Source organism: Salmo trutta, chromosome 23 (assembly GCF_901001165.1).
Source record: "Salmo trutta chromosome 23, fSalTru1.1, whole genome shotgun sequence".
Taxonomy (NCBI): Eukaryota; Metazoa; Chordata; class Actinopteri; order Salmoniformes; family Salmonidae; genus Salmo; species Salmo trutta.
Window position 1 is genome coordinate 15,203,022 of NC_042979.1, and position 27,615 is coordinate 15,230,636.

Here is a 27,615-nt window from a genome sequence, read left to right on the forward strand (position 1 = left end):
ACCCTTGGAACAATACAAGGGTAAGATCATACAGTGACATTGTAAATGTTTTATACCTGTAGAGACTAATGGCTGATGTAAATGTATGTGAACCAGATTGTTTGTAGCTGTGATGAGAGAGATTAATAACATTTTATGGATAGCCCCTTATCACACGCACACTCAAGTCTTCACCAGCAACCTGAAGAGGAATAGAGGAGGGGCAGAATAATCATTAACCCACTCTCTGTGTGTGTTTACTCTGTGAGTGAGGTAGTTTTGTGATTGACTGTTACCTTGATTCAGAATTTGTTTCCTTGTGGAAATAAATCATAATATTGACAGAGGAGTTCATGGACTGGGCTTATTGTCAACAGCCATATCCATTAACATACATTTAATGCTATTACTATATTTCCCCATTAAACATGTCCTATTATAGCCAATAAACCCTTCCTAATGGTTGTGATCTATCAAAAACCCAATATATTGTTTTTCCTGTATGCTCTTTGGTGTGCTCTTTCTCCCAGGAGTCCACAATTCACCTGCTGCCACAGCACTTTCACAGTTGATGTATCTACCTACAGTAGTCACCTACTTTCAGCCGTTTCCATTAGGACTAGGGTTAGTGTAATTCTGAAGTGGAGTGGCTTACAAGTTGTATTTTATAGGATATTTTTTTTCTTCTAAGTATTTTCGGTTCAGTTGATCATTAAAGCGTCAATCAGCAGTAGAAACAATAACAAAGCTACTGCCTGCCACTGTTTCGGTAAAAAGCTGAGGGATGGGTTTGGAGAAATGCAACAATTCTCAAATTCCTAGACAGAGCTATGGATGCAAGGACTGACCAACCATGATATCAAAATGATCGTTCTTATGCTATATTGTGTTTATTTACAAACATTGGAGTAAAACAAGCTTATATTTGGGGTTCTGATAGGGTACAACAGTTGAACTAAGCTTATGAGGCATAAGTTACTGTACATTCTTCAAGAATCAATGGGTACATATAATTAATCTATAAGTCCAAAAATGGATGTAGCAACTGTTGATTTCCCCTTCAATGACCCTTTGTTTGCCATAAAGCACATTCTTTGCATTGTCTCAAACACACTATTAACCAACACACCAGTGGCGGTTGGTGCCGTTTAAAATGAGGGACAGCAATCTTTTTTTATGAGCTTGGCCTTATTTCTACTACAACACATTGGATAACTGTCATTCATATACAATTAACCCAGCTCAATGTAACATCCATAGATTTAGGCTACTACATGATAGTCAAATTTTACCTATACACATCATGAGCTTGCTACAACCTAGCCTATGAATGAAAGTTTACAATGTAGGAGCACAGGTCGAGAGAAATTTGAGTAATCAAGGTGACAGACATTGACACATTCAACACTACCTTGCACACTTTTGTTGCCTCTAGCTGATCTAGGGTGTAATCATTTGTCCAACAGTTGCAAACCAGATTTTTCTATAGGACAAATTCAGGTAAGTTTATCGTATTTTGTTCCTTTTCCTTCCGTTTAAGAAATGTTTCTACAACAGAATCGGCGGAATGAATACACCCCTGATCATACGCAAACAGAGTTCACTTTCATAGCAGCCACATACAAACAGCATGATCCTTTTGATCATTGTAGAATTGCTTCTCGCATCTACTCACTCCCCTCTTCTCACCTTTTCCCTGCGCTTGTGGACTTCAGTGCACAACACATCAGCTGTCTGTGACCAGATGAAAAAACCTTTCCAAACCAAACCTTCATATCATAACCACTAACCGCTACACACATGCTACATCGTTGTCACCATATTAAATAATGTCATAGTCAACATAGCTACTAGAACTAAGGTGTTAGTAAACCCGCTACGATCATGCATTACAGTGTACAGTCAGCAAGGAGTTAAGCAGTTACACTGGCGGGCAATAAATTAATAAAACCAAAAGCTTACCTTGACTTCGAAGAGTTCCAGTGTTTGATAGCAACAGCCGGCAAGCTACCATAGCCAGCTAGCTAACATAGTATTCATGTCTGTTTGAGCAGGGTGTTTGAGTAGGCTAAACTAGCTAGGTAAGTGAAAATGAAAAAAGACAAAGTATCTCTCTTTCTCTCTCTCTTGCCTCTCCTTCATTTTTGAATAAATGAATTTGTTCAAAACTGTTGAACTATTTTTTTCTTTCTCCTTGAGTCAACTACTCACCACATTTTATGAACTTCAGTGCTAGCTAGCTATAGCTTATGCTTTCAGTACTAGATTAATTCTCTGTTCCTTTGATTGGGTGGACAACATGTCAGTTCATGCTGCAAGAGCTCTGACAGTTTGGAGGATGTCCTCTGGAAGTTGTCATAATTACTGTGTAAGTCTATGGAAGGGGGTGAGAACCATGAGCCTCCTAGGTTTTGTATTGAAGTCAATGTACCCAGAGGAGGACGGAAACTAGCTGTCCTCCGGCTACACCATGGTGCTACCCTACAGAGTGATGTTGCGGCTACTGTAAACCTTCATTGCAAAACAGTGTGTTTTAATCAATTATTTGGTGTTGTGAATATAGTTAGTATAGTTTCATCTTAAAATGATAACTTTTTAAATGTTTCACTATTTACACTTTTCTGAAATTCACTGTTGAGGACAGTCCTCCCCGTCTTCCTCTGAGGAGCCTCCACTGGTCCACACGCACACGTACATACGTGCTCACGTGCACACACATACCTATCTGTGGGGTCAGTAGTACATAAGTAGCATTGCAGGTGACAGGGGAATCAGTAGCACAGCAGTAAAGGAGAGAGGCTTCTACAATACACCTGTCCTCTGGTCACCTCTGCAGCTCAGAACAGACAAAATGACACAGGATTATTTTGGGTTCTCCTTAGTTAGAAGTGTGCCTAACAATGGCACCGTGGCCCTTAACAACGCGGCGGATATCTCCGTCATTGTGATCTACTTTTTGGTTGTCCTGGCAGTCGGAGTATGGGTGAGTTCCTTAATCTTTCCATTGACACATTGACACTAAAACAACTCTGTGTCTGTGAATAGTTAATCCCTCAGAAAGGAAAAGAGAGCATGTTTTAGTTGAATCTGGAGAAAAGTTATTTTCTCTATTCTGAATATGATTTTTTTTAAATAAAAAAATAGAAGCATCTGGATAGTGTTTCGATGAGTTTCCTTCTGAGTGATAATATGTCCTTATATTTACAAAAATAAAATATTAATTATGATATTCTACACTTTCTATACAAAGTAATTCAGATGTCCTCCAAAAAACATAATCACTAATGGGTTAATGACTGGACTCATGCAGTACACTTGTTTACATTTACATTTAAGTCATTTAACAGACGCTCTTATCCAGAGCGACTTACAAATTGGTGCATTCACCTTATGATGTTGCGGCAGATATTGTCCAATTGGGCCATTGGGCCAGGTACCTTATGCGGAAATTCTCCTCAAGTGTATGTCAAGTAGGCTATGAATACCCAGTGTCAAGTAGCCTATGAATACCAACTGTTAAGTAGCCTATGAATACCAAGTGTTAAGTAGCCTATGAATACCAAGTGTGAAGTAGCCTATGAATACCAAGTGTTAAGTAGCCTATGAATACCAAGTGTCAAGTAGCCTATGAATACCAAGTGTTAAGTAGACTATGATTACCAAGTGCACTGACCTCTCATTGAAGTACCCGGATTGCTTCAATTTATGCCCAGCTGCAAAATGTATAATATTGCCAGACATTTATAGAACAAGTCACCAAGTATGTTTGAATAAATTGCTGAGGAATACTTTTGCATTTGTCATATTGTTTCAGCTGTGTGGAGAGTCAATACAGTACTAACTACACACCCATTGGGCACAGACGTCAAAGTAACATCTATTCCTCGTTGGTTTAACGTTCATGTAGTTTCATTGAAATGATTCAACCAGTGTGTGCCCAGTGGTTAGTGTTGATTGATGATTGACCCAAACAATGTTTCCAAGATGTAGTAAACCAACTGTGGGAAACTAACAGAGTCCAATTAAACACCTTACAAACAAAAATGTATATTGACCTTGTATATATATATATATATATATATATATATATATATATAACTGAAAAAGGTGCAAACGACCGTATCATGTAACAACAAGGTTATTGATCAACATGATCCCTGATACATGAATATGGTATCTCAAAACTACTCAATTAATCCGTCTCTCTTTGCAGGCTATGGTGAGCACAAACCGAGCCACCGTAGGTGGATTCTTCCTTGCAGGAAGAAGCATGGTGTGGTGGCCAGTGAGTATGTCTTCTCTCAGGACAGTCTATTATATATTATAAACTGGGTGGTTCGAGCCCTGAATGCTGATACATTATTACGTTCAAAGGCATCGAACTCGCTCTAATTTACTGGCCACTGTTTATGACACTGGCCCATATTTGGAAAGACACACCCTGTTCTCCTGAACTATCCTAGTACGCCCCTGTATTCCATGGAAGTGTCCAGCTCATACTTAAATCAAGGTCATAATCTTTTATCTTGATGTGTTGGAAGCCCATAAATCATATGCTCTTCATTTGAGACTGCTCCTAATGACTCAATAATGACTGATGTTGATTGTACCAGTACACGTGAGGTGTCTAACTTAATTGCATATTTCCCTTCTATGGACCACGTACTTGGCAAACTTATCTTACATGGTACACCTGTTGTTGTTGTAAATGTTCCTTTATGAATGAAGTTCTTCTCAATGACCTTCCATATCCAAAAACTGTGAAAGAATATCATTACTTTCTGTATAAATTGATCATGAACATTCCTCTGTCCTTCCTCTCCAGATTGGGGCATCCCTCTTTGCGAGCAACATTGGCAGTGGGCATTTTGTTGGCATCGCAGGGACTGCGGCTGCAGGTGGACTTGCCATTGGCGGATTTGAATGGAATGTGAGTGGCAACGTCTAATGTAAATAAATACCATGATAACCTCTCATGCAAACATCATCATAACCTCTGAAACGTACCTGATATTATCACTCATCTCATCTCTATCTCTATTATCATCTCATCTCTATCTCTGTTATCATCTCATCTCTATCTCTGTTATCTCATCTCTATCTCTATTATCATCTCTATCTCTATTATCATCTCATCTCTATCTCTATTATCATCATCTCATCTCTATCTCTATTATCATCTCATCTCTATCTCTGTTATTATCTCATCTCTATCTCTATTATCATCTAATCTCTATTATCATCTCTATCTCTGTTATCATCTCTATCTCTATTATCATCTCATCTCTATCTCTGTTATCATCTCATCTCTATCTCTATTATCATCTCATCTCTATCTCTATTATCATCTCATCTCTATCTCTATTATCATCTCATCTCTATCTTTATTATCATCATCTCATCATCATCTCTATTATCATCTCATCTCTATCTCTATTATCATCTCATCTCTATTATCATCTCTATCTCTGTTATCATCTCATCTCTATCTCTGTTATCATCTCATCTCTGTTATCATCTCATCTCTATCTCTGTTATCATCATCTTATCTCTATCTATATTATCATCTCATCTCTATCTCTGTTATCATATCATCTCTATTTCACTCTGCAATTATTTGTACGTTTATTATCTATATTGGGGCTGATAAGCCTGTAGGTTAAATGTCACTATATGAACGATACTAGAGAACAGCAGTGGGCGAAAGAAGTAACACTTCTAGTAAAAAGAAATCTGTCATTTCATAAATTCCCCATCTGAGCCCTTAGGATGTGTGTTTTTCAGGCCCTCGTGGTGGTGATCATTCTTGGATGGCTCTTTGTTCCCATTTACATCAAAGCTGGGGTGAGAACAACCTTTTCTGCTATCACAGTGTAATTACCATTATACCATGCCATTTCTTACATTTCTGTAGCATATAATCAAGTGCTATTCCACAATGTAATCATGTCTACTGGATATGTTTAGGTGGTGACCATGCCAGAGTTCTTGAGGAAGAGGTTCGGAGGCCAGCGCATCCGTATCTATCTCTCAGTGCTCTCACTCTTCCTCTATGTCTTCACTAAGATCTCAGTGAGTCACTCATATGACTGTTCATTGTATATTACTGATGTTCAGTCCATAAAAACAACTAGGTACACTGTATATATACACTACCGTTCAAAAGTTTGGGGTCACTTAGAAATGTCCTTGTTTTTGAAAGAAAAGCAAATTTGATGTCCATTAAAATAACGGTTTTGCGGGTAATATTTAATGAAGCTGCCAGTTAAGGACTTGTGAGGCGTCTGTTTCTCAAACTAGACAATCTAATGTACTTGTCCTCTTGCTCAGTTGTGCACCGGGGCCTCCCATTCCTCTTTCTATTCTGGTTAGAACCAGTTTGTGCTGTTCTGTGAAGGGAGTAGTACACAGCGTTGTACCAGATCTTCAGTTTCTTGGCAATTTCTCACATGGAATAGCCTTCATTTCTCAGGACAAGAATAGACTGACAAGTTTCAGAAGAAAGTTCTTTGTTTCTGGCCATTTTGAACCTGTAATCGAACCCACAAATGCTGATGCCCCAGATACTCAACTAGTCTAAAGAAGGCCAGTTTTATTGCTTGTTTCAGCAAGGGGCAACAAAGTTTCATCACGTTGTTAAAAGTCCATGTTAATTTATGTACGTAGAAACAGACTCAACTTCACGAATACTCGGCCATCTGGTCTTCAGTCAACTGTTCGTTTATGACAGTTATTGTATTGAATTTTTTCTTCATCCAAAATTGTGTGCTAGCCCTATAGAACCCCTTCCTTTGTCGTTAATCCCCTCTCTCTCTTTCTCTCTCTCTCACTCTCTTTCTCTCAATCTCTCTTTCTCTCTCTCAGGCAGATATGTTCTCTGGAGCCATCTTTATTAACCAGGCTCTGGGGCTTAATATCTACCTTGCTGTGGTTCTCCTGCTAAGTATTACTGCTCTATACACTGTCACAGGTATATTAATACATACTCTCAACTTATACACTACATAACTGTATATAGCAGGGATATACACTGAGTGTACAAAACATGCTCTTTCCATGACATAGACTGACCAGGTGAATTCAGGTGAAAGCTATGATCCCTTATTGATGTCACTTGTTAAATCCACTTCAATCAGTGTAGATGAAAGGGAGGAGACAGGTTAAAGAACGATTTTTAAGCCTTGAGACATGGATTATGTGTGTGCCATTCAGAGGGTGAATGGGCAAGACAAAATACTTAAGTGCCTTTGAACGGAGTATGGCAGTAGGTGCCAGGTGCACCAGTTTATATGTGTGTCAAGAACTGCAACGCTGCTGGGTTTTTCACGCTCAACAGATTCCTGTGTGTCTCAAGAATGGTCCACCACCCAAAGGACATCCAGCCAACTTGACCAAACTGTGGGAAGCATTGGAGTCAACATGTGCCAGCATCACTGTAGAATGCTTTCCACACATTGTAGAGTCCATGCCACATCGAATTGAGGCTGTTCTGAGGGCAAAAGGGGGTGCAACTCAACATTAGGAAGGTGTTCCTAATGTTTTGTACACTCAGTGTATAGCAGCGATATATAGCTCATTCACTGAGAGGAGCCCTATATCAACTATGTCCATTTAAACCAATATGGAGTTCTTATCTGTAACCATGGCAGAGTGGAGTAAAGTCCATACTGTATTGTTGTATTTGAGTCTTAATAGCAGACTATGTCTGACGGCACAAATGCCTTCCTCCAAGGCTGTTTATCTCCTGTACAACATGGGTAATTACCCATACTCCCTGATAAAACCTTGTTGTTCACCTCTGTAATGATGCATTAATTCCTGGACTTTAGTTCACTGACAGGCCATCAGCAAGGTCAGTGACGCAACACTGTCTCTGTATAGAATTGGGTCTCCATAATACTCATATATACATGTAATGGAGGTTAGTGTATACTGTCTCCTGAGTGGCGCAGCAGTTTAAGACACTGCATCTCAGTGCTAGAGGCATCCCTACAGACCCTGGTTTGATTCCAGGATGTATCACAACCAACCGTGATTGAGAGTCCCATAGGGCGGTGCACAATTGGCCCAGCGTTGTCCGGGTTACGGTTTGGCCAGGGTAGGCCGTCATTGTAAATTGCCTAGTTAATTTAAGGTTAAATATAAAATAAAAGTCTCTGTACAGGATTAGGTTTCCATAATGCTCATATAAACATGTAATGGAGTTTAGTGTAGGTTTTGTAAATATCATACATGAAGGTGAGTTAACTGCTGAAAATAGAGTGACTCACAGCATCAAATACTGTCATGCACACGTGACACATCAATGCTTTCGAGGTGCAGTCAACAGCAAACGTTGTGTGCACTGTTATTCTTTGCTAGGGCTTGATTTTCAGTCTGTAAGGCAACCCCACGCAAATGTATGTAGGCCACCGTATCTTCTCTATTACTATTGTGCTCAAATGAATATCAATGACCTACATGTATATTCATATACCGTACACAACTACTGAGGGGAGTTATAGAGTCTATATGATAGACAAACATCAAACTAACAACTGGACCACTAACAGGCTATCCCTTTTGACCAAGGGCAATCATTAAAGTAAAAAATAAACATCACGTCTACAGTGTAAATGAGTACTACAGTGGTTTTCCACAGCTTAGTCATTGACTGTAACCCTGTATGAGTAATGAGTGGGATTGTGTTGTGCTGACTCTCACCGTGTGCACTCTGCTTCAGGTGGACTGGCTGCAGTGATCTACACAGACACATTGCAGACCATCATCATGGTCGTGGGATCTTTCATCCTCATGGGTTATGGTAATGTATTTATTCATCCTCATGGGTTATGGTAATGTATTTATTCATCCTCATGGGTTATGGTAATGTATTTATTCATCCTCATGGGTTATGGTAATGTATTTATTCATCCTCATGGGTTATGGTAATGTATTTATTCATCCTCATGGGTTATGGTAATGCATGTATCCATCCTCATGGGTTATGGTAATGTATTTATTCATCTTAATGGGTTATGGTAATGTATTTATTCACCCTCATGGGTTATGGTAATGCATGTATCCATCCTCATGGGTTATGGTAATGTATTTATTCATCTTAATGGGTTATGGTAATGTATTTATTCACCCTCATGGGTTATGGTAATGCATGTATCCATCCTCATGGGTTATGGTAATGTATTTATTCATCTTAATGGGTTATGGTCATGTATTTATTCACCCTCATGGGTTATGGTAATGTATTTATTCATTGCCTCTTTTCCTTTTCCTATAACTCTATATCTCTTCTTCTTTGTCCTCCCTTCTTTATTCCCTTCCTCCATGCATTCCTTTTTCTCCTTCCCCCTTTCTACAGAGGATAATTTCCTTGATTTATTCTCTTCTTCCAATTCCTCCAACCTCTCTCATCCCTCTTTCCCAACCCTCTTCTGCCTGTCTCCTCAGCCTTCAATGAGGTGGGAGGTTATGAGAACTTCCAGCCGCGCTACATGGAGGCCATACCCACTCTAACTGGGGTCAACATCAGTGAGAGCTGCTACACGCCTCGGCCTGACTCCTTCCACATCTTCAGGGACGCGGTGACAGGGGACCTGCCCTGGCCAGGCCTGGTGTTTGGCCTCACTGTCCAGGCCACCTGGTACTGGTGCACTGATCAGGTAGCCTACTGCTCCATAGGGAATGAATAAGTCTAACACCCTCCCTTAGTTACATGCGCGAGCGCACACACACACACACACACACACACACACACACACACACACACACACACACACACACACACACACACACACACACACACACACACACACACACGTATCTTGCATACATACCCCACACACACACACACACACACATACACTAATGTGTATATCATTACCATGGCCACTCTTTCCAAACAGCTCTCAGCTTGTCTTAGCTTAAGTGGCTGCCTTATGAAGAAAGGCATGCTTTTAGTTAGACCCAAATGCACTTCCTTCCCACAGACTTAAATAAGACTAAAATCCGGGAACACAGAGGTGACTGTGAAAAAAGAACAGGATGTTGACTTACACAATCACACACATGAGCGAGCACTCACTCACACACGTTAAATATGCAAGTTGAAACAGTTTATTCAATTAGCAGAACTCAAAGCTTAAGGTTCTCTAATTCACATATGATAGCGCCATGCCTTCTTCTGTGATCAGCAATTTGGGTCACGTTTGGAAAGGGAAACATTTCATTTGATGAATATTTCCGCTAGAAAAGCTGCATACACATTTGTGCCTGTCAGAAGATCTGTGGTTGTATGGTGCATGGAAGGAATGATGAGTGCATTTTACTTCAAACCCCTTTCATTCCCCTCTACTCTGGATATTGACATATTCAAGCAATACAGAGGCACCATACTTATGTTTTGACCATGAAAACTTAATCCATCACCTGGAGGCCTTTTATCACTGGAGGCCTTTTATCTCTCCTGTCACCTAGGTGATTGTCCAGCGCTGTCTATCTGCCAAGAATCTTTCCCATGTCAAGGCTGGCTGTATCCTGTGTGGCTACCTGAAGCTGCTGCCCATGTTCCTCATGGTCTTCCCTGGCATGATCAGCCGAATCCTCTACCCAAACGAGGTGGCGTGCGTGGAACCAGAGGAGTGTCTGAGGTACTGTGGGGCCAGTGTTGGCTGCACCAACATTGCTTATCCCAAACTGGTGGTGGACCTCATGCCAAATGGTGGGTAACAGAAGATACTAGTCCATCTAGTAACAATGACAGTCCTAGCACCACTATCAAATGAAACGCAATTGTATTTGTCACATGCGCCGAATACAACAGTTGTAGACCTTACCGTGAAATGCTTACTTACAAGCCCTTAACCAACAATGTAGTTCAAGAAATAGAGTTAAGAAAATATTTACGAAATAAACTAAGGTAAAAAAAAGGTAATATTAAGTAACACAATAAAATAACAATACTGAGGCTATGTACAGGGGGTACCGTTACCGAGTCAGGTTAGTCGAGGTCATTTGTACATGTAGGTAGGGGTAAAGTGACCATGCATAGATAATAAAGAGTGAGTAGCAGCAGTGTAAAAACAAGGGGGGGGGGGGGGGGGGGGGTCAATGTAGATAGTCCAGGTGGCCATTTGATTAATTGTTCAGCAGTCTTATGGCTTGGGGGTAGAAGCTGTTAAGGAGCCTTTTGGACCTAGACTTGGCGCTCCGGTACCGCTTGCCGTGCGGTAGCGGAGAGAACAGTCTATGACTTTGACAAAAAATAAATGAATTAGGGCCTTCCTCTGACACTCCTAGTTTAGAGGTCCTGGAAGGCAGGAAGCTTGGCCCCAGTGATGTACTGGGCCATACGCTCTACCCTCTATAGCCCCTTACAGTCGGATAACGAGCAGTTGCCATACCAGGAGGTGATGCAACCGGTCAGGATGCTCTCGATGGTGCAGCTAAAGAACTTTTTGAGGATCTGGGGACCCATGCCAAATCTTTTCAGCCTCCTGAGGGGGAAAAGGTGTTGTCGTGCCCTCTTCACGACTGTCTTGGTGTGTTTTGACCATGATCGTTTGATGGTGATGTGGACACCAAGGAACTTGAAACTCTCGACCTGCTCCACTTCAGCCCTGTCGATGAGAATGGGGGCGTGTTCGGCTGCAGTCCACGATCAGCTCCTTTGTCTTGCTCACGTTGAGGGAGAGTTGTTGTCCTGGCACCGCACTGCACAGGGACTATGTTACTACAACACTGTTACTACTGCTACAAATACTGGATTCAATAAGTACTACTCCTTATTCCAGGAAAACAGTTGTTGCTGCCAATACAATCAACCATCACATTTGTTCATCTCTTCATTCCTTCTCTTTTCTCTTTTCCACACCTATCCTAATCCGCATTCCCTCCATTCCTGTTCTCCTTTGCATCCCCCCCTCCCTGCCCTCTCCTCCCATCCTCCCCCTCTCTCCTGCAGGTCTGCGAGGGCTGATGCTGTCGGTGATGATGGCGTCTCTGATGAGCTCCCTGACCTCCATCTTCAACAGCGCCAGCACCCTGTTCACCATGGACATCTACACCAAGATACGCAGCTCCGCCTCCGAGAAGGAACTCATGATCGCTGGGAGGTACAGTAACACACAGCTGGACTTCACTTGCTTTAATACATGTGTGTATATGCTTGTGTTTGTGTATGTTAGCGTTTAGATAAATGGGTAATATTGATATTGATGTATTATTCTTGGCTGTGTAGGGTGTTTATCCTGGTTCTGATCGGGGTGAGTATAGCGTGGATCCCTGTGGTCCAGTCTGCTCAGAGCGGCCAGCTCTTTGACTACATCCAGTCCATCACCAGCTACCTGACCCCGCCCATCGCCGCCACCTTCATGCTCGCCATCTTCTGTAAGCGCGTCAATGAGCCGGTGAGTCTCTAACTTAACCAAAGTCAGTGTGATATAAACTAGTTTCCTTGAGCTACTTGTGGTTTGAACTGGTTTATTTAACCTGTTGTCCAATTAAACAATAAGGTACCTGAGGGGTTTGTGGTATATGGTCAATATACCACGGCTAAGGGCCGTATCCAGGCACTCCGCGTTGCGTCGTGCGTAAATGACAGCCCTTAGCCGTGGTGTATTGGCCATATATCACATGCCCCTCGGGCCTTATTGCTTAAGTAGTTTATCTGAACTCTGCTGGCTCGGCTCAAAGGACCCTGGTAACCACTTTCACCATTTAATACCTTGTTCCTGTGTATGTTCATGTTATACATGATGTTTGTGCAATTGGAAGTGATCCATGAAAATGTGTTGAGTCACAGACCCCCCCCACTTTCAGGGTGTGTTCTATGGCCTTACGATAGGCCTGGCTATTGGCTTAACCAGGATGATCAGTGAGTTTGCCTATGGGACAGGAAGCTGTGTGACCCCCACTAACTGTCCAGAGATCATCTGTGGGGTCCACTACCTCTACTTCTCCATTATTCTGTTCTGTATCTCCTGCCTGCTGATAGTCAGCATCTCCCTCATGACCAAACCCATCGACGACAAACATGTAAGTTACAACCGCCCCCAATAGTCAAACTTATTTAGTTATTCTTCCATCCGTGAATGTTAATTTAATAAAAACGCAGTCTCTCTGCTATCTCTAAATTCATTTCTTCCCATGTGTTTGTCCCGTGCCTCTTCCTCCATCCATCTGCAGTTGCACCGCTTGTGCTGGCAGCTGAGGAACAGCACAGAGGAGAGGGTGGATCTGGAGCTAGACAATTGGGAAGAAAATCAAGAACCTGTCTATGTGGATATTGAAGGTAAGAGAGGTCTCTCTCCGATCTCTATCTGTTACTCCGTGACACACATACAGATTTGATTTCTCACATTTACATCCACACACTGTTTCCTCATCCCTGTGTGTTTGTGTGTGTGTGCAGAGCCCACAGAGGAGCCAGGCTGTTGTAAGAAGGCAGTGTTGAGCTTCTGTGGCTTGGAGAAATCGAATGCTCCCAAGCTGAGTGCTGAGGAGCAGGCTGAGCTGCAGAGGAAACTCACAGACACCTCAGAGAAACCCATGTGGAGGAACGTGGTCAATGCCAACGCCATCATCCTCCTGTGCGTCTGTGTCTTCTTGCACGGCTTCTACGGTTAAACATCTCCTCATACTGGACCTCCACTGCCTTGGAGTCTGCACTGTCTAACCATAAACTTGAGTAGCCTCCTCTTTCAACCCTGAAATCCCCCCAGACTCACAGGCCCACAACGCACTGTGAATTGCCACCCCTCGTACACTCCCCCCCTCTATCCATCATCTGTACAGGTCGCTCTTAACCTCTTAACTCTGTAATCTCCACACCCCCGCAACGTGGTCAATGCTACGAACGCCTTACCTGGCTCCATACCTAAACGACTGGCCTAGGCCCTCTAACTGGGAGTCACAACGCTCCTTCGTTTTGGTGTTTTTGTTCTTCGCTTTGTGGACTTTAAATGTATGTACATGTATGTTGAATGTGTGATGAAGATCATGAGGATGATAAAGAGGATAATGATGATGATACTGATGATGATGCTGATGAAGGATCTGAATAGAACTCGGTGTCCAATGTTCACTTTGAACTTTCTGCCCTTCATGAAGTTACTATGGTTTGGTATATTAACATCATGTGGGGCGGCAGTATCAATAAACTTCCATAATTTAAGATTTGAAAGAGTATCATTACCAAGATAACACTGTACAGCAAGTGGATTTTAACGCATTGACACATCAAATGTTGTTGGCAATGAGAGGAAAAAGGCCAATACAACACATATACGTCATTTAGTAGACGCTCTTATCCAGAGCGACTTACAGTAGGGAATACATACATTTCATTTCATGCATTTTTTTTTTTGTACTGGCCCCCCGTGGGAATCAAACCCACAACCCTGGTGTTGCACACACCATGCTGGCATTGCAAACACCATGCTCTACCAACTGAGCCACAGGGAAGGGAACACGTATGACATGTATCTGGTAGCTTTCTTTTACTGAATGAATAAAGTATTCAACCTTAGTTCGACAAAAGTTGAGAACAACCCTATTTTTCAGAGATGAGGGATGGACTCACAAACTCACTATCACACATTCAATCTCTGACTGACTACAGTAAATGGAGCCTGGCGATCAAAGGTCAAAAGTGGTGCCATATTTCCTCTTTCCTCTTGCTATTTTGCTTTGCTATGTGTTAATGAATGATATCTCAAAGATGGAAGGAGCAGTACATTTCCTCATGGTACTGGAGTAATAACCCACTCCATGCACACGCACACACATCCGAGCCATGCTTCTTTTTACTGCCCCCTGCCTGTCATTACAGTAAATGCATCTGGAGGACCAAGAATGTAAAATATCACAGTCACATGGGGTGGTTTACATTCTTTTAGTGTAAGGGCTCTATTCAATCCGCATCGCGGAAGTTCCTTTTAACAGCGTGATTGAAATTTAAAGGAAATGTTCCCGCATTAGCACAGACTGCATTCACAGTAAACCGCTGCATATGTCACTTCAATCAGAAATTACCTTTACATTTCTATCACACAATCTGAAACACTTCAACTGTACAGATTGAATAGAGCCCTAAGTATACCTGTTACAAGTAGTGTACCCTAACCCTAGAATGGTATTAGGGTTGTTCCATGTCATTTCAGCAAGCCATGACACCCACCATCGCAGATTGTTCTAAAATGGTTTCTGTAGTTAGAAACAGATTCTTTTGTTGAAAGACAATTTGAACTCTATGGATTGCACCCAAATTGGCCATTTTAATTTATAGGATTCATACAATTCTCCACTGTTCTGGTGCCCTGGCTACAACGCTGTGAACAGCGTGAAGCGAACCCGTGCACGTGAGCAGATACCGTGTGTGACTATGTGAGAGCGAAGTCTTGCATCTTGCTCATCTCAATATCTCCGGTGCTGCTCGTGGCAACATGATTTTGCTGAGTGTACCTTTAAGACATGAGGATTCCAAATAAATGCTCAAAAGCCACCAACGGACGCCCCAAACCCCACACCAAGCCCACCCCAACGCCCAGTAGGCCTAAAGAGTTTCAGTTTTCTATGTCTGACAAGTAGTACGACACTGCGGCCTGGAGTATTTCTTCATACTATGTAATGTATTCCCAGTGAATCTGGTGATGTTCATTAACCCCTATTCAGAGAAATGAGTCATTGAAGTCACTTGCCTTATATTGCATCTAACCCTAACCCTAGAATGGTATTATAATGTCCTACAGCTGTAATACTGAGCTCAACCATAAGCCTTCAACGTCAAGTGTGCTATAGTGAGGTTTTGGATTGAATCCTGGCGTAATTGTAAAAGAACACAGAAAACTCTGCCTGTTGGTGCCATCCCAGTCCCTCTAACACGCTGCCATCTTAGAAGCATCTGTCTCTTGTCTCAAAACATCCACATATGAATTGTATTATTTTTGCACAAAATCTCTCTCTCTCTCTCTCTCTCTCTCTCTCTCTCTCTCTCTCTCTCTCTCTCTCTCTCTCTCTCTCTCTCTCTCTCTCTCTCTCTCTCTCTCTCTCTCTCTCTCTCTCTCTCTCTCTCTCTCTCTCTCTCTCTCTCTCTCTCTCTCTCTCTCTCTCTCTCTCTCTCTCTCTCTCTCTCTCTCTTCTCTCTCTCTCAATTTAAGGGGCTTTATTGGCATGGGAAACACATGTTTACATTGCCAAAGCAAGTGAAATAGATAATAGACAGCAGTGAAATAAACAATAAAAAATGAACAGTCTCTCTCTCTCTCTCTCTCTCTCTCTCTCTCTCTCTCTCACACACACACACACACTCACTGTCTCTGTATCTTTCTTGCTGTGTAACACTCTCACATCCCTATTTCATCATAATAACAATAATAACATAATAATAATAACATCATCATAAAGATAACCTAATTTGTTTTTCAGACTGTTAAAGGGATACATCGGGATTTTGGCAATTCAACTCTTTATCTACTTCCCCAGAGTATACTTCCCTAGTGGATACCATTGTTATGTCTCTGCGTGCATTTTGAAGGAAGTTGCTAACTAGCGGCAGAGGAATAACTGGAAGTCTATGGTAACTGCTAGCATGCTAGTAGATACCATAGACTTCAAGTCATTGTGCAAACGGTAGCATTGGCTCGCGAAACTAACTCTAACTTCTTTCATAATGGATGCAGAAACATAAAAATGGTATCCATGAGTTTATCTGACTCTGGGGGAAAATCGTGAAGTATTCCTTTAACACACTGAAAAACACATTAGGTTATTAGGCTACTTACTGTATCTAGCTCATACAATACATGTGTGTATAGAGAGAGAGATATTTCTTTCTCTGTTACAGCCAAAGTACAAAGAATCAAGCAACTTCAATGGAATGTTTTCTCAATGCGTGGGTTATACAGAAGCACACACAGATATTCTTTCATAGATCATCCTTTCAGTCCGAGTTGAGGATTATTTATAGGTCAACATGCAGGCCTGTGGAGATGGGAAACTGATTCAAATCCTCGTTACGTAATGCTAGTCTGTGATGGCTGAGGCTGTGGCATGACGGCCAGACAGGGACCCTGCTTTTAAGTGTCTGCCACTTTGTGTTTGTGAAAGCGAGCCAATGACATGAATATCCCATGTTTCTGTGATACTGCGTTTCAGTGAAATCTCACCATGAGTATTCAACATTTCTATGTTGTTTTGAAAAATGCAGATATAATGCTAATTTTAGTATGCTGTCTGTTTTCCCTATATGAACTGTGTTGCTCATTATAGTATGTTGGTCTGTAATGTATGATTCATGGGTGTTGTGTTGTTAAATATTCCATATTTGAATGAATTTGTTTATTGGATTTATGTTTAGTGCTGCACTCTGCAGATCAGATCTATTTGTTAGCAGCTTCCTGTATTTCCTGTGTGCCTGGCCTGTGTACCGAGAATACGTTTTTGTTTGTGTGTGATGGATTAATATTGTATATGGAGTATGATTCAGTGCTCTCTGCACATAGCCTCCATCTTTCAGTAGGTGGTGTGAGTGAGTGTAGGGTAGAAGGGGGGGGGGGGGTTTCAGGGCCCTCATTGGCTGAAATATTTTCACTGGCAACTAGAAAACGTGATCCAGCCTGCAGAGGCACTGCAGCGGAGACTGCAGAGAGAGAGAGAGAGAGAGGCAGGGAGGGAGAGAGCGCAAGATAAGAGAGAGAGAGCAAGGAGAGAGAGAGCAAGAGAGGGGGAGGAGAAAACATGCAATAGAAATTGTCAGGTCCAGAGACAGAGATCGAGAGAGAGAGAGAGAGAGAAAGAGAGGGAGAGAGAGAGCCACATACATATGGTAAGGGAGACAGAAACAGAGAACAAGCGTGTGTGTGTATGTGTGAGCCAGTGTGTGAGTGTGTGCACAGAGGCGCATTGACAGCAGCAGAGAAGGAGCAAGGCTAACAAACGGCAGGCGTGAGCGAAAAGAAGCACAGAGACGCCACTGGGGGAGAGATAACGAGTGAGTGGAAGAAAAGAAGAGAGGATGAAAGAAAGACAGCAGTGAGTACCTGAAGACCTGAGGCTCTGAGAGCAGAGAGAGAGAGAGAGAGAGAGAGAGAGAGAGAGAGAGAGAGAGAGAGAGAGAGAGAGAGAGAGAGGAGAGGAAGATACCCAGAGAGGCATCACAGAAGCACACGTAATTACACAACCTATTTGGCTGGCTGACTGACAGGCAGAGAGAAAGAGACAGGAGGAGGGATGGAGAGGGAGCTGCTAGAAACCGCCGCTCGGCCACACCGCAGACGACAGGGCGAGAGGGAGAGAGTTTGAAGGACGAAGGGAACCGACAGAGGAGAAGAAGAGGTGGGCTCCACCACCAGTCCCTGTCCTCCATCACTGTGACTAAAGGAAGGAGTGACGCATCCATCCTTCGACAGCTCAGCCTCCATCTTACCTTCCCTTCCTCCCTCCACCTCCATCGTTTGTTTTCTCAGGGTCTCACAGACAGGAATGATCACCTTGCCTCCGTCGCTCCTCTCCTCCTCCTCCTCCTCCTCCTCTTCCTCTTCCTCCTCCTCCTCCTCCTCCTCCTCCTCCTCCTCCTCCTCCTCTGCCCCTCTGGCAAAACACCTTCTGTTCTACTCTCAGACGAACTGAGACCAATGGACCATGTTATCAGCTTCACACGCACATGGAAGCTTTACCCTGTAACAAGACTATTGTCACCTCACAGCACAGTAATATCCAAAACCACCACCAACAACAACAACAACAACAACACAGCAAGGTGGTAAGAGAACTGGGAGACGATATGTTACGACAGGACTAAACAACAACACAGGTAAAAGGCTTGATCAAGGATGCATCAATGTGTCCGTGTACACTGAAAGAGGGCTCTGTGGAATATTTATGTCTGTGCATGTGCGTTCCATATTGTGTGTGCGCCAATGTATGTGCTGGTGTGTGTGTGTGTGTGTGTCTGTGTGTGTTTGTCCAGATGTCGGATCTTGCCTTGATCACTCTTTTGTCGCTGAGAATTTTCCTGCTGCATCAGGAAATTAGAATGAGCCTCGTAAGTCCCTGATAAAGAGCAGTTCTCTTTCTCTCCATGCAGGGACTGTCGAGTCATTTGGATCAGGGCTTGCTCTCAAAATCATTTTCTCTCTCCCTCGCTCAAACGCTAGGCCTAGGACCTATTACTGCAACATTCAAATGTACAAACATGTATTTGGAATGCAGCAAAATTGAGTTCAGTTATGGTCCTGAGGTTAGGGCATATAGGTGGTCTACTGTGTCTCCGTGGGTTCGATTCTGGCCCTACTGGCACAACTAACTCAATCCCCTAGATTGACTTGATATATTCACACAATTCAAATGGACAGTCCAGGGATATTTACCCCCGATCTTGATAAGAAATGACCTTACCAGACCTTTTTGGATAACATGAATAGGAAACTAATAAAATAATAACAATAGTCTACACCAACATTAGTTTCCATTCATACAAAGAGTCGGGTAAATTACCACGGTAGATTTGCCGTGGTAAACGAGGAAACACTTTATTATTATTGTACGGAATCCTTGTCAAATAGATGATTTGCCCCTAGTTTGTTAAAAAGGACTAAGTTGTTCTGATTACAATACCAGCCAGAGGGCGAACATATCTCGATTTACTTTGGTTGCAAGCAGGACTAAGGTAACACCGACGTCATATTTCAGGCAGCAGTAGAGGTGACCAATAAAGGTTGCAATTGAGATCAGCTGTGAAGGTGAATTTAGGGCATATTGATGGTTTAACGAGACATCAGCTGGCGATAATCTAGTGCCATCGATGGCTGCAATAGGCCCCTTTTTATTTGATTATATTCCAATAGGCTACATTCTGTAGGCTACCCGTTAGCCTATCATTGTCACATAATGAAAGATGTGAAAACGGATAATATGCTACTGTGTTTCCCTGTCAGAGTTGATGAGCTGATTTGGGCCATCAGTTGATTGACAGATGTAGCACTACTGTAGAACGATATACTTTCCTCCAGTGTGGATGCTCGTCCACGCTTTATAGTTAGGCTATGTATTATTTGTCAACATAGTTCTGGTCTTTGGATTGAAAGCCTGTATTGTGTGGCTTTAATATGTTATTTCGTAAAGCTGTCAAGATGTTTATGCATTTGAGCCTACCCAAAGACGACTTTGTTGAGCTGAGACACTTCTTTGATGTGTAAACTATCAGACTATTTGTTTGACTTCTTGAAAACATTGAAATAAATGCAATTAACTTGTGGGCCCAATGTAGACTCAGGCTGGACGCTATATCGCCCAGCACTCATGAGGCTCGGAGTGCGCTGCTTAGACCACTGTTCTATGGCAGTTCACTAAGAATACTATGAATACTGATGATCCATAGGTGCGTCGTTTTATTTTTTTTGTTTTAAGCCGTCCCCCAACCATAGCCCTAACCTTAACCACTCGGAATTAACGCCTAAACTGTTAACCTTTGAGTTGTTTCTGTTTCAACTCTGTAACCAAGAGGAATCAACCCTGTAACCGCTCAAAATAAATGCTTCAAAAATAGACGTTCATCCATGAGTCAAAGGGCCAGATTCAAATCCACACCAGCTCTGGCATATGTGTGCCAGGGTCAGTGGCTGTAACCACTGGACCACACAGGTACTGAGAAAACCATTCATAGATTCTGCCTATTGCTTGCCTTCCACATATAATAAGACAATTGATCTAAAAAAAACGGATTTTCCCTAACGAAAAATGCATCTACCCCTACAAAAATGTTAATTTATGATAATCCACATAAGAATTAACATGAGTCGTGCTGTTGCCTGTACGTAACCTACATAAGGTAAAGTGTAGTTACAGTGTGCACTGTATACAAATACCACTTCCAGCTTCCCCCCTGGCGGCGATTCTAACCACTTCTTCAGATATTCAAATCCTCCTGCTGCAGAATTATTTTCCTCCTGCAGCAAAAGGGGTCAAATTAAAATCCTACAGCTGTAGTACCGTGTCTTTGTTGTAGATGAGAGGGTTGTTGCATCACAATCCTCCATTCCTTGGACACATGCCCGCGCCCAGACATACACACACACGTATGCATCAGCTACACACACACATGCACGCACATACACAAGCACACACACACCTGGTGGGGGGTCCGATTCGGTCTACAGATATTCCATTGTGTGTTGACTGCAGGGGAAAGGGTATCTTAAGGCTACCTTTGGGGTATCATATCCCCAGAGGTCATGACATATGACAGATCTCTGGGAGGGGAGGGGCCTGGCTGGAACTGCCTGTTCTGTAGCTGTCAACAGCACTGAGGGATCTCCATATTGACCATGCACTGTGCTGGTGCTGACTGCAGTCCAAGTGCTGTTTCCTGCTGCCATGCTGTGATTGCATAACTGCTGCTGCCACTGCCGCACCACTCCCACACGCTGCCACCGTGCTAAACCTGCTCCTTCCTTCTCACTGAGCCAAGCTCCCCAAATACACACATGCTCATCAGTTACAGATCTCCATCTACACCCCTCCTCATCACAGCAACAGTGTCTGTTTCTCCCTGAGCTGAGACATAAGTCTCCACAAAAATCAATCAGCTCAATCAATCGAGCCACTGGAATATTGATTTGTATGTGGCTCGACGTGTCCCTCATAAGTCCTTCATGAGGCTGTGTGTCAAGAGGGGCCAATATCGTTATAATGTTTCTGCTGGTGTCGACACCAACAAGCTCTGTGGCCGGCCATGTTGCCACAGAGCGAGAGAGAGAGAGAGAGAGAGAGAGGCGAGAAGAGAGATAGGGAGCACAAAGAGTATTTGGCTGTAATGAATTGTGGGGAAAATGGCTGACGTCTGCTTTGAATTTTTTATTTATTCATTTTTATTTTTAACCTTTATTTAACTAGGCAAGTCAGTTAAGAACACATTCTTATTTACAATGACAGCCTAGGAACAGTGGGTTAACTGCCTTGTTCAGGGGCAGAACAACAAATTTCTTACCTTGTCAGCTCAGGGATACAATATAGCAACCTTTTGGTTACTGGCCCAACGCTCTAACCACTAGGCTACCTGCCACCCACTCCTGAATGGAAGGAGTTGAATTCTTTAACCTCCTCCTCACACATACACTAACATAATCACTCCTCATATCTCCTCATTCAATCCCAACAGGATTATGTACAAAGAATAGAGCAGAATCCACATCAATATCCTAGTCAGAATTCAGAAAACAGATTTCTTACAGTAGATTGATTTACACATTGACAACATTGAATGTACACATCTGAATACCACTTTATGGTAGCACAGCGCAGACATAAAAATGATAACGACCAACATCTAATGATTTAAAAAAACAACCATGCAGATTAAAATCCTATCATAATCAGCATTATATAGGCCTATACTAATCGACAACAACATTAAGCGGTGCTTTATGGAATTCACAGGCATTTAGAGTATAGCACTTTATGCAGATTCACTGCAGTCAACAGGGACACTTCTGGGGATTTGTCCACAGCCAACTCTAAGGTCATTATACCATTTATGTAATCATAATACATTATAACCACCACATGGTAGAGCAGAGCAGCACATACCTTTTATCAGCCAAGACAGAGCTGTGGATACTAATCAGAACATTGTCAACATTCTCTGTGTACTGTTGCTGGGTGTGTTATAGAGGCACAGGTACCAGTCAACCAGTCATTCTGCCTGGTCCAGTTCAGGTCCCCTGGCTGAGGGTGAAGGTGTGTGTCATGGAGATGCAGAGAGAGCCTGCTGATAGTGTCTGACTCAGTCAGAACACCGTGTCCTTCTCCTGCTCCCTGCACCGCACAGGTGGAATGCAGCCAGGAGGCAGTGTGAGGGAGACAGCTGGACTCAGCAGTTTAGGTGTGTGTGTAGGAAAATGGAGGGAGGAGGAATGGGGGAGTGGAAGATGGTAGGGATGTTCTGGCCGTTTTTTTGTTGTTGGTCATGTTTGTTCCTGCATTGGTTCTGTTTTTCAGGAACTTCCAAAATAATCTAGAACATTTTGAAAAACAGACCGACACACGTAAACAATCACACAAACATGCGTGGTGAAATGCCAAATGATGTGAATAATCCAGACTACATGTACAGTTGGTATAGAAAGTCAACACCCTCTTTCAAAATGTTCACCTTTTGTTGCCTTACAACCTGAAATGAAAACACATCAAACTAAACTTCGTCCGGCTTTATTTACACACTGTAACCCACAATATCCAAGTAAAAATATATATATATTTTATTAAAAGTAAAACAGTAAAATACCCTATTTGGATAAGTGAACACCCCCCTGAATTAATACTTGGTGGAACCACCTTTTGCTTGAATTACAGCCATGAGTCTCTTTGAATACGTCTCTACTAACTTTGCACACCTAGACTGTGTAATATTTGCTCATTCTTCCTTGCAGAATTGTTTAAGCTCAGTCAAATTGCATGGTGATGACTTTCTATACTAACTGTATTCTTGAATCTGTAATGAGTCCATGGAAGATGAGACTATTAGTAGTCTGGTTTATTAGCGTTTAATAGCATCTCTGCACGCATGTTAGTCTGTCTATTCAATTTGTGCGTCCTAAAATGTTATGGGTGGCGTATGTGATTGGGAAGTACAGAATAAGGGTGAGAGGGTTCTTGGTGTTAGTGTGTGTGTACGTACATATGTAGGAATGTGTGTGTTGTGTGTCTCTCCTCTCGCCAGAGCGCTGCTATCGCCATCTCTCCGGCTCTCCCTTTTCTCCCTTGTTTGTTTGTGCTGACAGGGTCAAATGTTCAGCACATGATTTCATTAGTTTAATTCCTGGGCAGGCAGGCTGACTACTGGGCTGGGCAGGGCTGCAGACAAACAGACAGGCAGACAGACAGACAGAGAGAGAGGCCTGGTATCTTAACAACATAGGCCTGACTGACTAATGTAGGGCTGCTACAGCTGTAACCCTCCTCTATGTGTGTTAATACTGAGTCTAGTTCTGATATTAGCCTCTTACATAACTGAAGAGGGGCGTCTATCACAAGGCACCAACGTCACGCCTCAGCAGGAGGCCTCCTTCGTCATCAGCTTCCATTTTTATATCACTGTCGCCAAATGAGATGTTCATTTTGCATGATTAATTTCCGAGGGTGTGTTGCTGTGAGGCTCTTTGGACAGTCGGCCTGAATGTTGCTCGTCCAACATCATAAGACAGCTCCCTTGTCTCTGACTGACATGATTACATACTGTACATACAGTACCTCAGGTGTCTGGTATGCGTGTGGTGGCGTGGATGGATGAATGGACACTGAAAGGAATAATGAATACTATTCTACCTCAATGGTGAAACATATACACTGTAGACATACAGTATTGATGTGAATTAGCCAGGCATCATAAAGGGAGGTTGGGGGCAGGAAACCACAGTAAAATGCATAGAGAAATAGACCATTAATAGTAACTAGGACTGCTGCACTCCTCTTTCTCTCTCATCCTCTCTCTCTCTCCTTCTCTCTCTCTCTTCGTGCATCACGTCTAACGAGAGCCTTGTGTGGAAGAGAAAAGATGTGCAATTTTACTCCTTGTTGCGTTGCTGTGGAAACAGACATAGTATTACATCCAGTCATACATTTACACCACCTGCATAATGAAACCTAGTCACACACCCTCATGATAGCGATGGTTTTGCTCATCTGCCGCTGACCAAACATGCATCTCTTTCATGCACCATATAGTAGGATGATAATGGGAGTTGATAGGACGCTTGCGGCGTGAGGAGACTAAAACCACCCAGACTCATCATTCTTTCAGACAACTACGACCACAGTATGCTTTGGTAATAAATAGAGCCCCTTCTCTACGGTTATTAAGGATTTCAAAGAAGGGTGCTCTATTCTTAATATTTCAGTGTACTCCCTAAAGAGGCATGTCTTAAAATAGAGAGAGTATCCATATCCATCCACATATCGTATCACACCCATCCTATAGTATTGCAATAACATTAGTTAACAATAATACATAGTCATGGCAGATTCATGTGTGATTTATCTGGATGAGGGGTGTTAACTTAGCAAACTCTCCTCTCCTTCCTCAGGTAACTCAGCCAAAGAGGACTGTGAGGACGACAGTCACACCATCTGACTGTCTGAGGCCACTGCTGTCACTCTGAACCGCTGGAGGACAGACAGACAGACCGTGACGAGGACACGGTCTCCCTAGAGACCTTTATCAGCTACACTAGTGGGAGGACTCAGTTTGAAAGTCAAGCACCCCTTCCTTAGAGGAATTCAGGAGTGGTTTGTTAAGGAGCAGGGGATTTCCATTGCCTCCTAAAAAAAGACCTCTGCCTTATCAGACTCCAGCCAAGGAAGCCAAAGGACACAAAACCATATTCGACCAAGAGGAGAGAGAGAGAGAGAGAGAGAGAGAGAGAGAGAGAAGGTTCCAGCCTGAGTGTCTACAGGTTGTTCTCACACACAAGGCCATTCCACAGCCTCAGAAACAGGAAGGAAGTTCTGGTTTGAGCAGCAACAACCTAGAAACAAGCAAGCCCCAAGCCCTGTTTGAGTCAGTTTCCCCTGACAAGCCACAGGACTCTGTGTGAGACAATACAGACTGAATTACTACTGAACAGCCTGTGCTGCTTGAGCTCTCCATTTTGAGAGAGTAGAACTCTTCACAACCCTGTTGTGTAAGTGTATAATATTAGTATCTATATATGTACATATAAGATTATTTATTGGTGTTATCACTGAAAACATATCTTTGTGCTGATGTGTTGAGTCCTGTCTGTTGTCCAGCTGTTACTGTGGTTGAATATCCAGTACATATCTTTATTGTATATCTAAGACTGCACAGACTAGTTTTAAGAGGACTAACTTCCAGGCTCGGACTGTTATCGCTGTCTATCAGTAGTGTTATCAGAGGACAGTGTTTCTGTGTAATAGGATTCACTGCTCCAGGTTTAAGGCCTCTGGCTACAGTCCTCTGTCCTTCTGTCCCACATAAAGACTCAGGGTAACAGCACCACAGACGTGGGAGGCCTTCTAATTGAAACAATGGACAGAATCATACGTCCCCATGTCCCCTCTAATGGCTGACTTTGACACCCCCAGTTCACTTCAGAGCCCCGCCCCACGCCCAACCCAAGCCAGGGGCATCGCCTGCTGAACCACCCACAGCCCCCTCTCTCTAACAAAGACACAGACACACAAATAAGCTTAATGTCCATGTCCTGCCTCAGGCGGCAGCCTGTGACCATCCCCATGGATACCGTCAAGATCATCCAGTCGGAAAAGTTCCCCCGGGAATGCACGGTGCCAGTCACCCAGCCTTGCTTCACCCCTCCCCCGCGGGTGGCATGGGATGGAGGGGGAGAGGGAGAGATCATTGTGAACCAGGCGTGCAGTGACCTAGCCCTGGAGATGACCTGCACTGACCTGGCCCCCACCAGACCCATGGTCTCATCTCCCCCAGCTCCCATGGCCCGCATGGGCCGCAGGGAGAGCTACCTGGCCCAGCGCAAAGCCAGCGCCGCAGAGATCTGCTACCACCAGTTCCACTACAAGATGGAGGACGTCATAGTCAACCAGTACGTGCTGCGTTCTTCTTCCACCTCCTCCTCCACCTCCTCTTCCTCCTCGGGGCCCGTGATGCCCTGTGAGCCCCTGGACTGCCCCACTTGCGGCCACACCTACAACTTTGCAGGCAAGCGTCCACGCATCCTCTCCTGCCTGCATTCGGTGTGTGAGGAGTGCTTGCAGATCCTCTACGAGTCCTGCCCCAAGTACAAGTTCATCTCGTGCCCAACGTGCAGGCGTGAGACGGTGCTGTTCACTGACTATGGGCTGGCTGCCCTGGCCATCAACACCAGCATCCTGAGCCGGCTGCCCTCTGACCCCAATGGCCCGGTGCAGTGGGGCGGGGAGGCCGACCGGAGCTGCTACCAGACGGTACGCCAGTACTGCCAGTCAGCCTGCACCTGCCAGATCGCCAACCCCCTGTCCTCCTGTGGCATCATGTAGAGATCTAGGCAGGGGCCAAACTGGCATGCCTCCTCACTTCTCACATACATACAACCCGCCTCCTCTCTTCTCACGTACATACAACCCGCCTCCTCTCTTCTCACGTACATACAACCCGCCTCCTCTCTTCTCACTTACATACAACCCGCCTCCTCTCTTCTCACGTACATACAACCCGCCTCCTCTCTTCTCACGTACATACAACCCGCCTCCTCTCTTCTCACGTACATACAACCCGCCTCCTCTCTTCTCACGTACATACAACCCGCCTCCTCTCTTCTCACGTACATACAACCCGCCTCCTCTCTTCTCACATACATACAACCCCACACAGATGTATCTCTATATTTAATAGCACAGATGGATGCTGTCTGGTTCAAATGGATCGTGAAGGACACTGTCTTGCAGACGAAAACAGGGAAATAGCAAATAAATGTATTTTATGTATGAAGTATGAATCCTATTCCCCCTCTCTTGTTCGGATGTGTTTGTCATTGACATCTCTTTACATGGGAATGCTAGGGGAGGCCTATCCCCTCAACCTAGGTCAATAAAGAATAAACAAATGATTTTAAAAAACCCACTGCTGTTTGGTCTGAACTGGCTGTAGATGTTCAGTCATGTAGAGAC

General features: G+C 43.4%; 2 protein-coding genes across 2 annotated transcripts; both read left to right on the top strand.

Annotated features, from left to right (window-relative positions):
* Positions 1 to 2,830: 2,830 nt before the first annotated feature.
* slc5a1 (solute carrier family 5 member 1) lies at positions 2,831 to 14,149 on the top strand. Its single transcript, XM_029709214.1, has 14 exons — positions 2,831 to 2,962; positions 4,193 to 4,264; positions 4,805 to 4,909; positions 5,764 to 5,823; positions 5,947 to 6,051; positions 6,844 to 6,949; positions 8,702 to 8,782; positions 9,427 to 9,638; positions 10,453 to 10,696; positions 11,939 to 12,089; positions 12,215 to 12,383; positions 12,796 to 13,011; positions 13,162 to 13,267; positions 13,388 to 14,149. The coding sequence occupies exons 1-14, from the start codon at positions 2,831 to 2,833 to the stop codon at positions 13,600 to 13,602; spliced, it is 1,974 nt and encodes a 657-aa protein (XP_029565074.1). The 3' UTR covers positions 13,603 to 14,149.
* A 3,487-nt stretch (positions 14,150 to 17,636) lies between these two features.
* Positions 17,637 to 27,568, top strand: rnf208 (ring finger protein 208). Its single transcript, XM_029709215.1, has 2 exons — positions 17,637 to 18,787; positions 25,056 to 27,568. The coding sequence occupies exon 2, from the start codon at positions 26,185 to 26,187 to the stop codon at positions 26,983 to 26,985; it is 801 nt and encodes a 266-aa protein (XP_029565075.1). The 5' UTR covers positions 17,637 to 18,787; positions 25,056 to 26,184; the 3' UTR covers positions 26,986 to 27,568.
* The last annotated feature ends 47 nt before the right edge of the window (positions 27,569 to 27,615 follow it).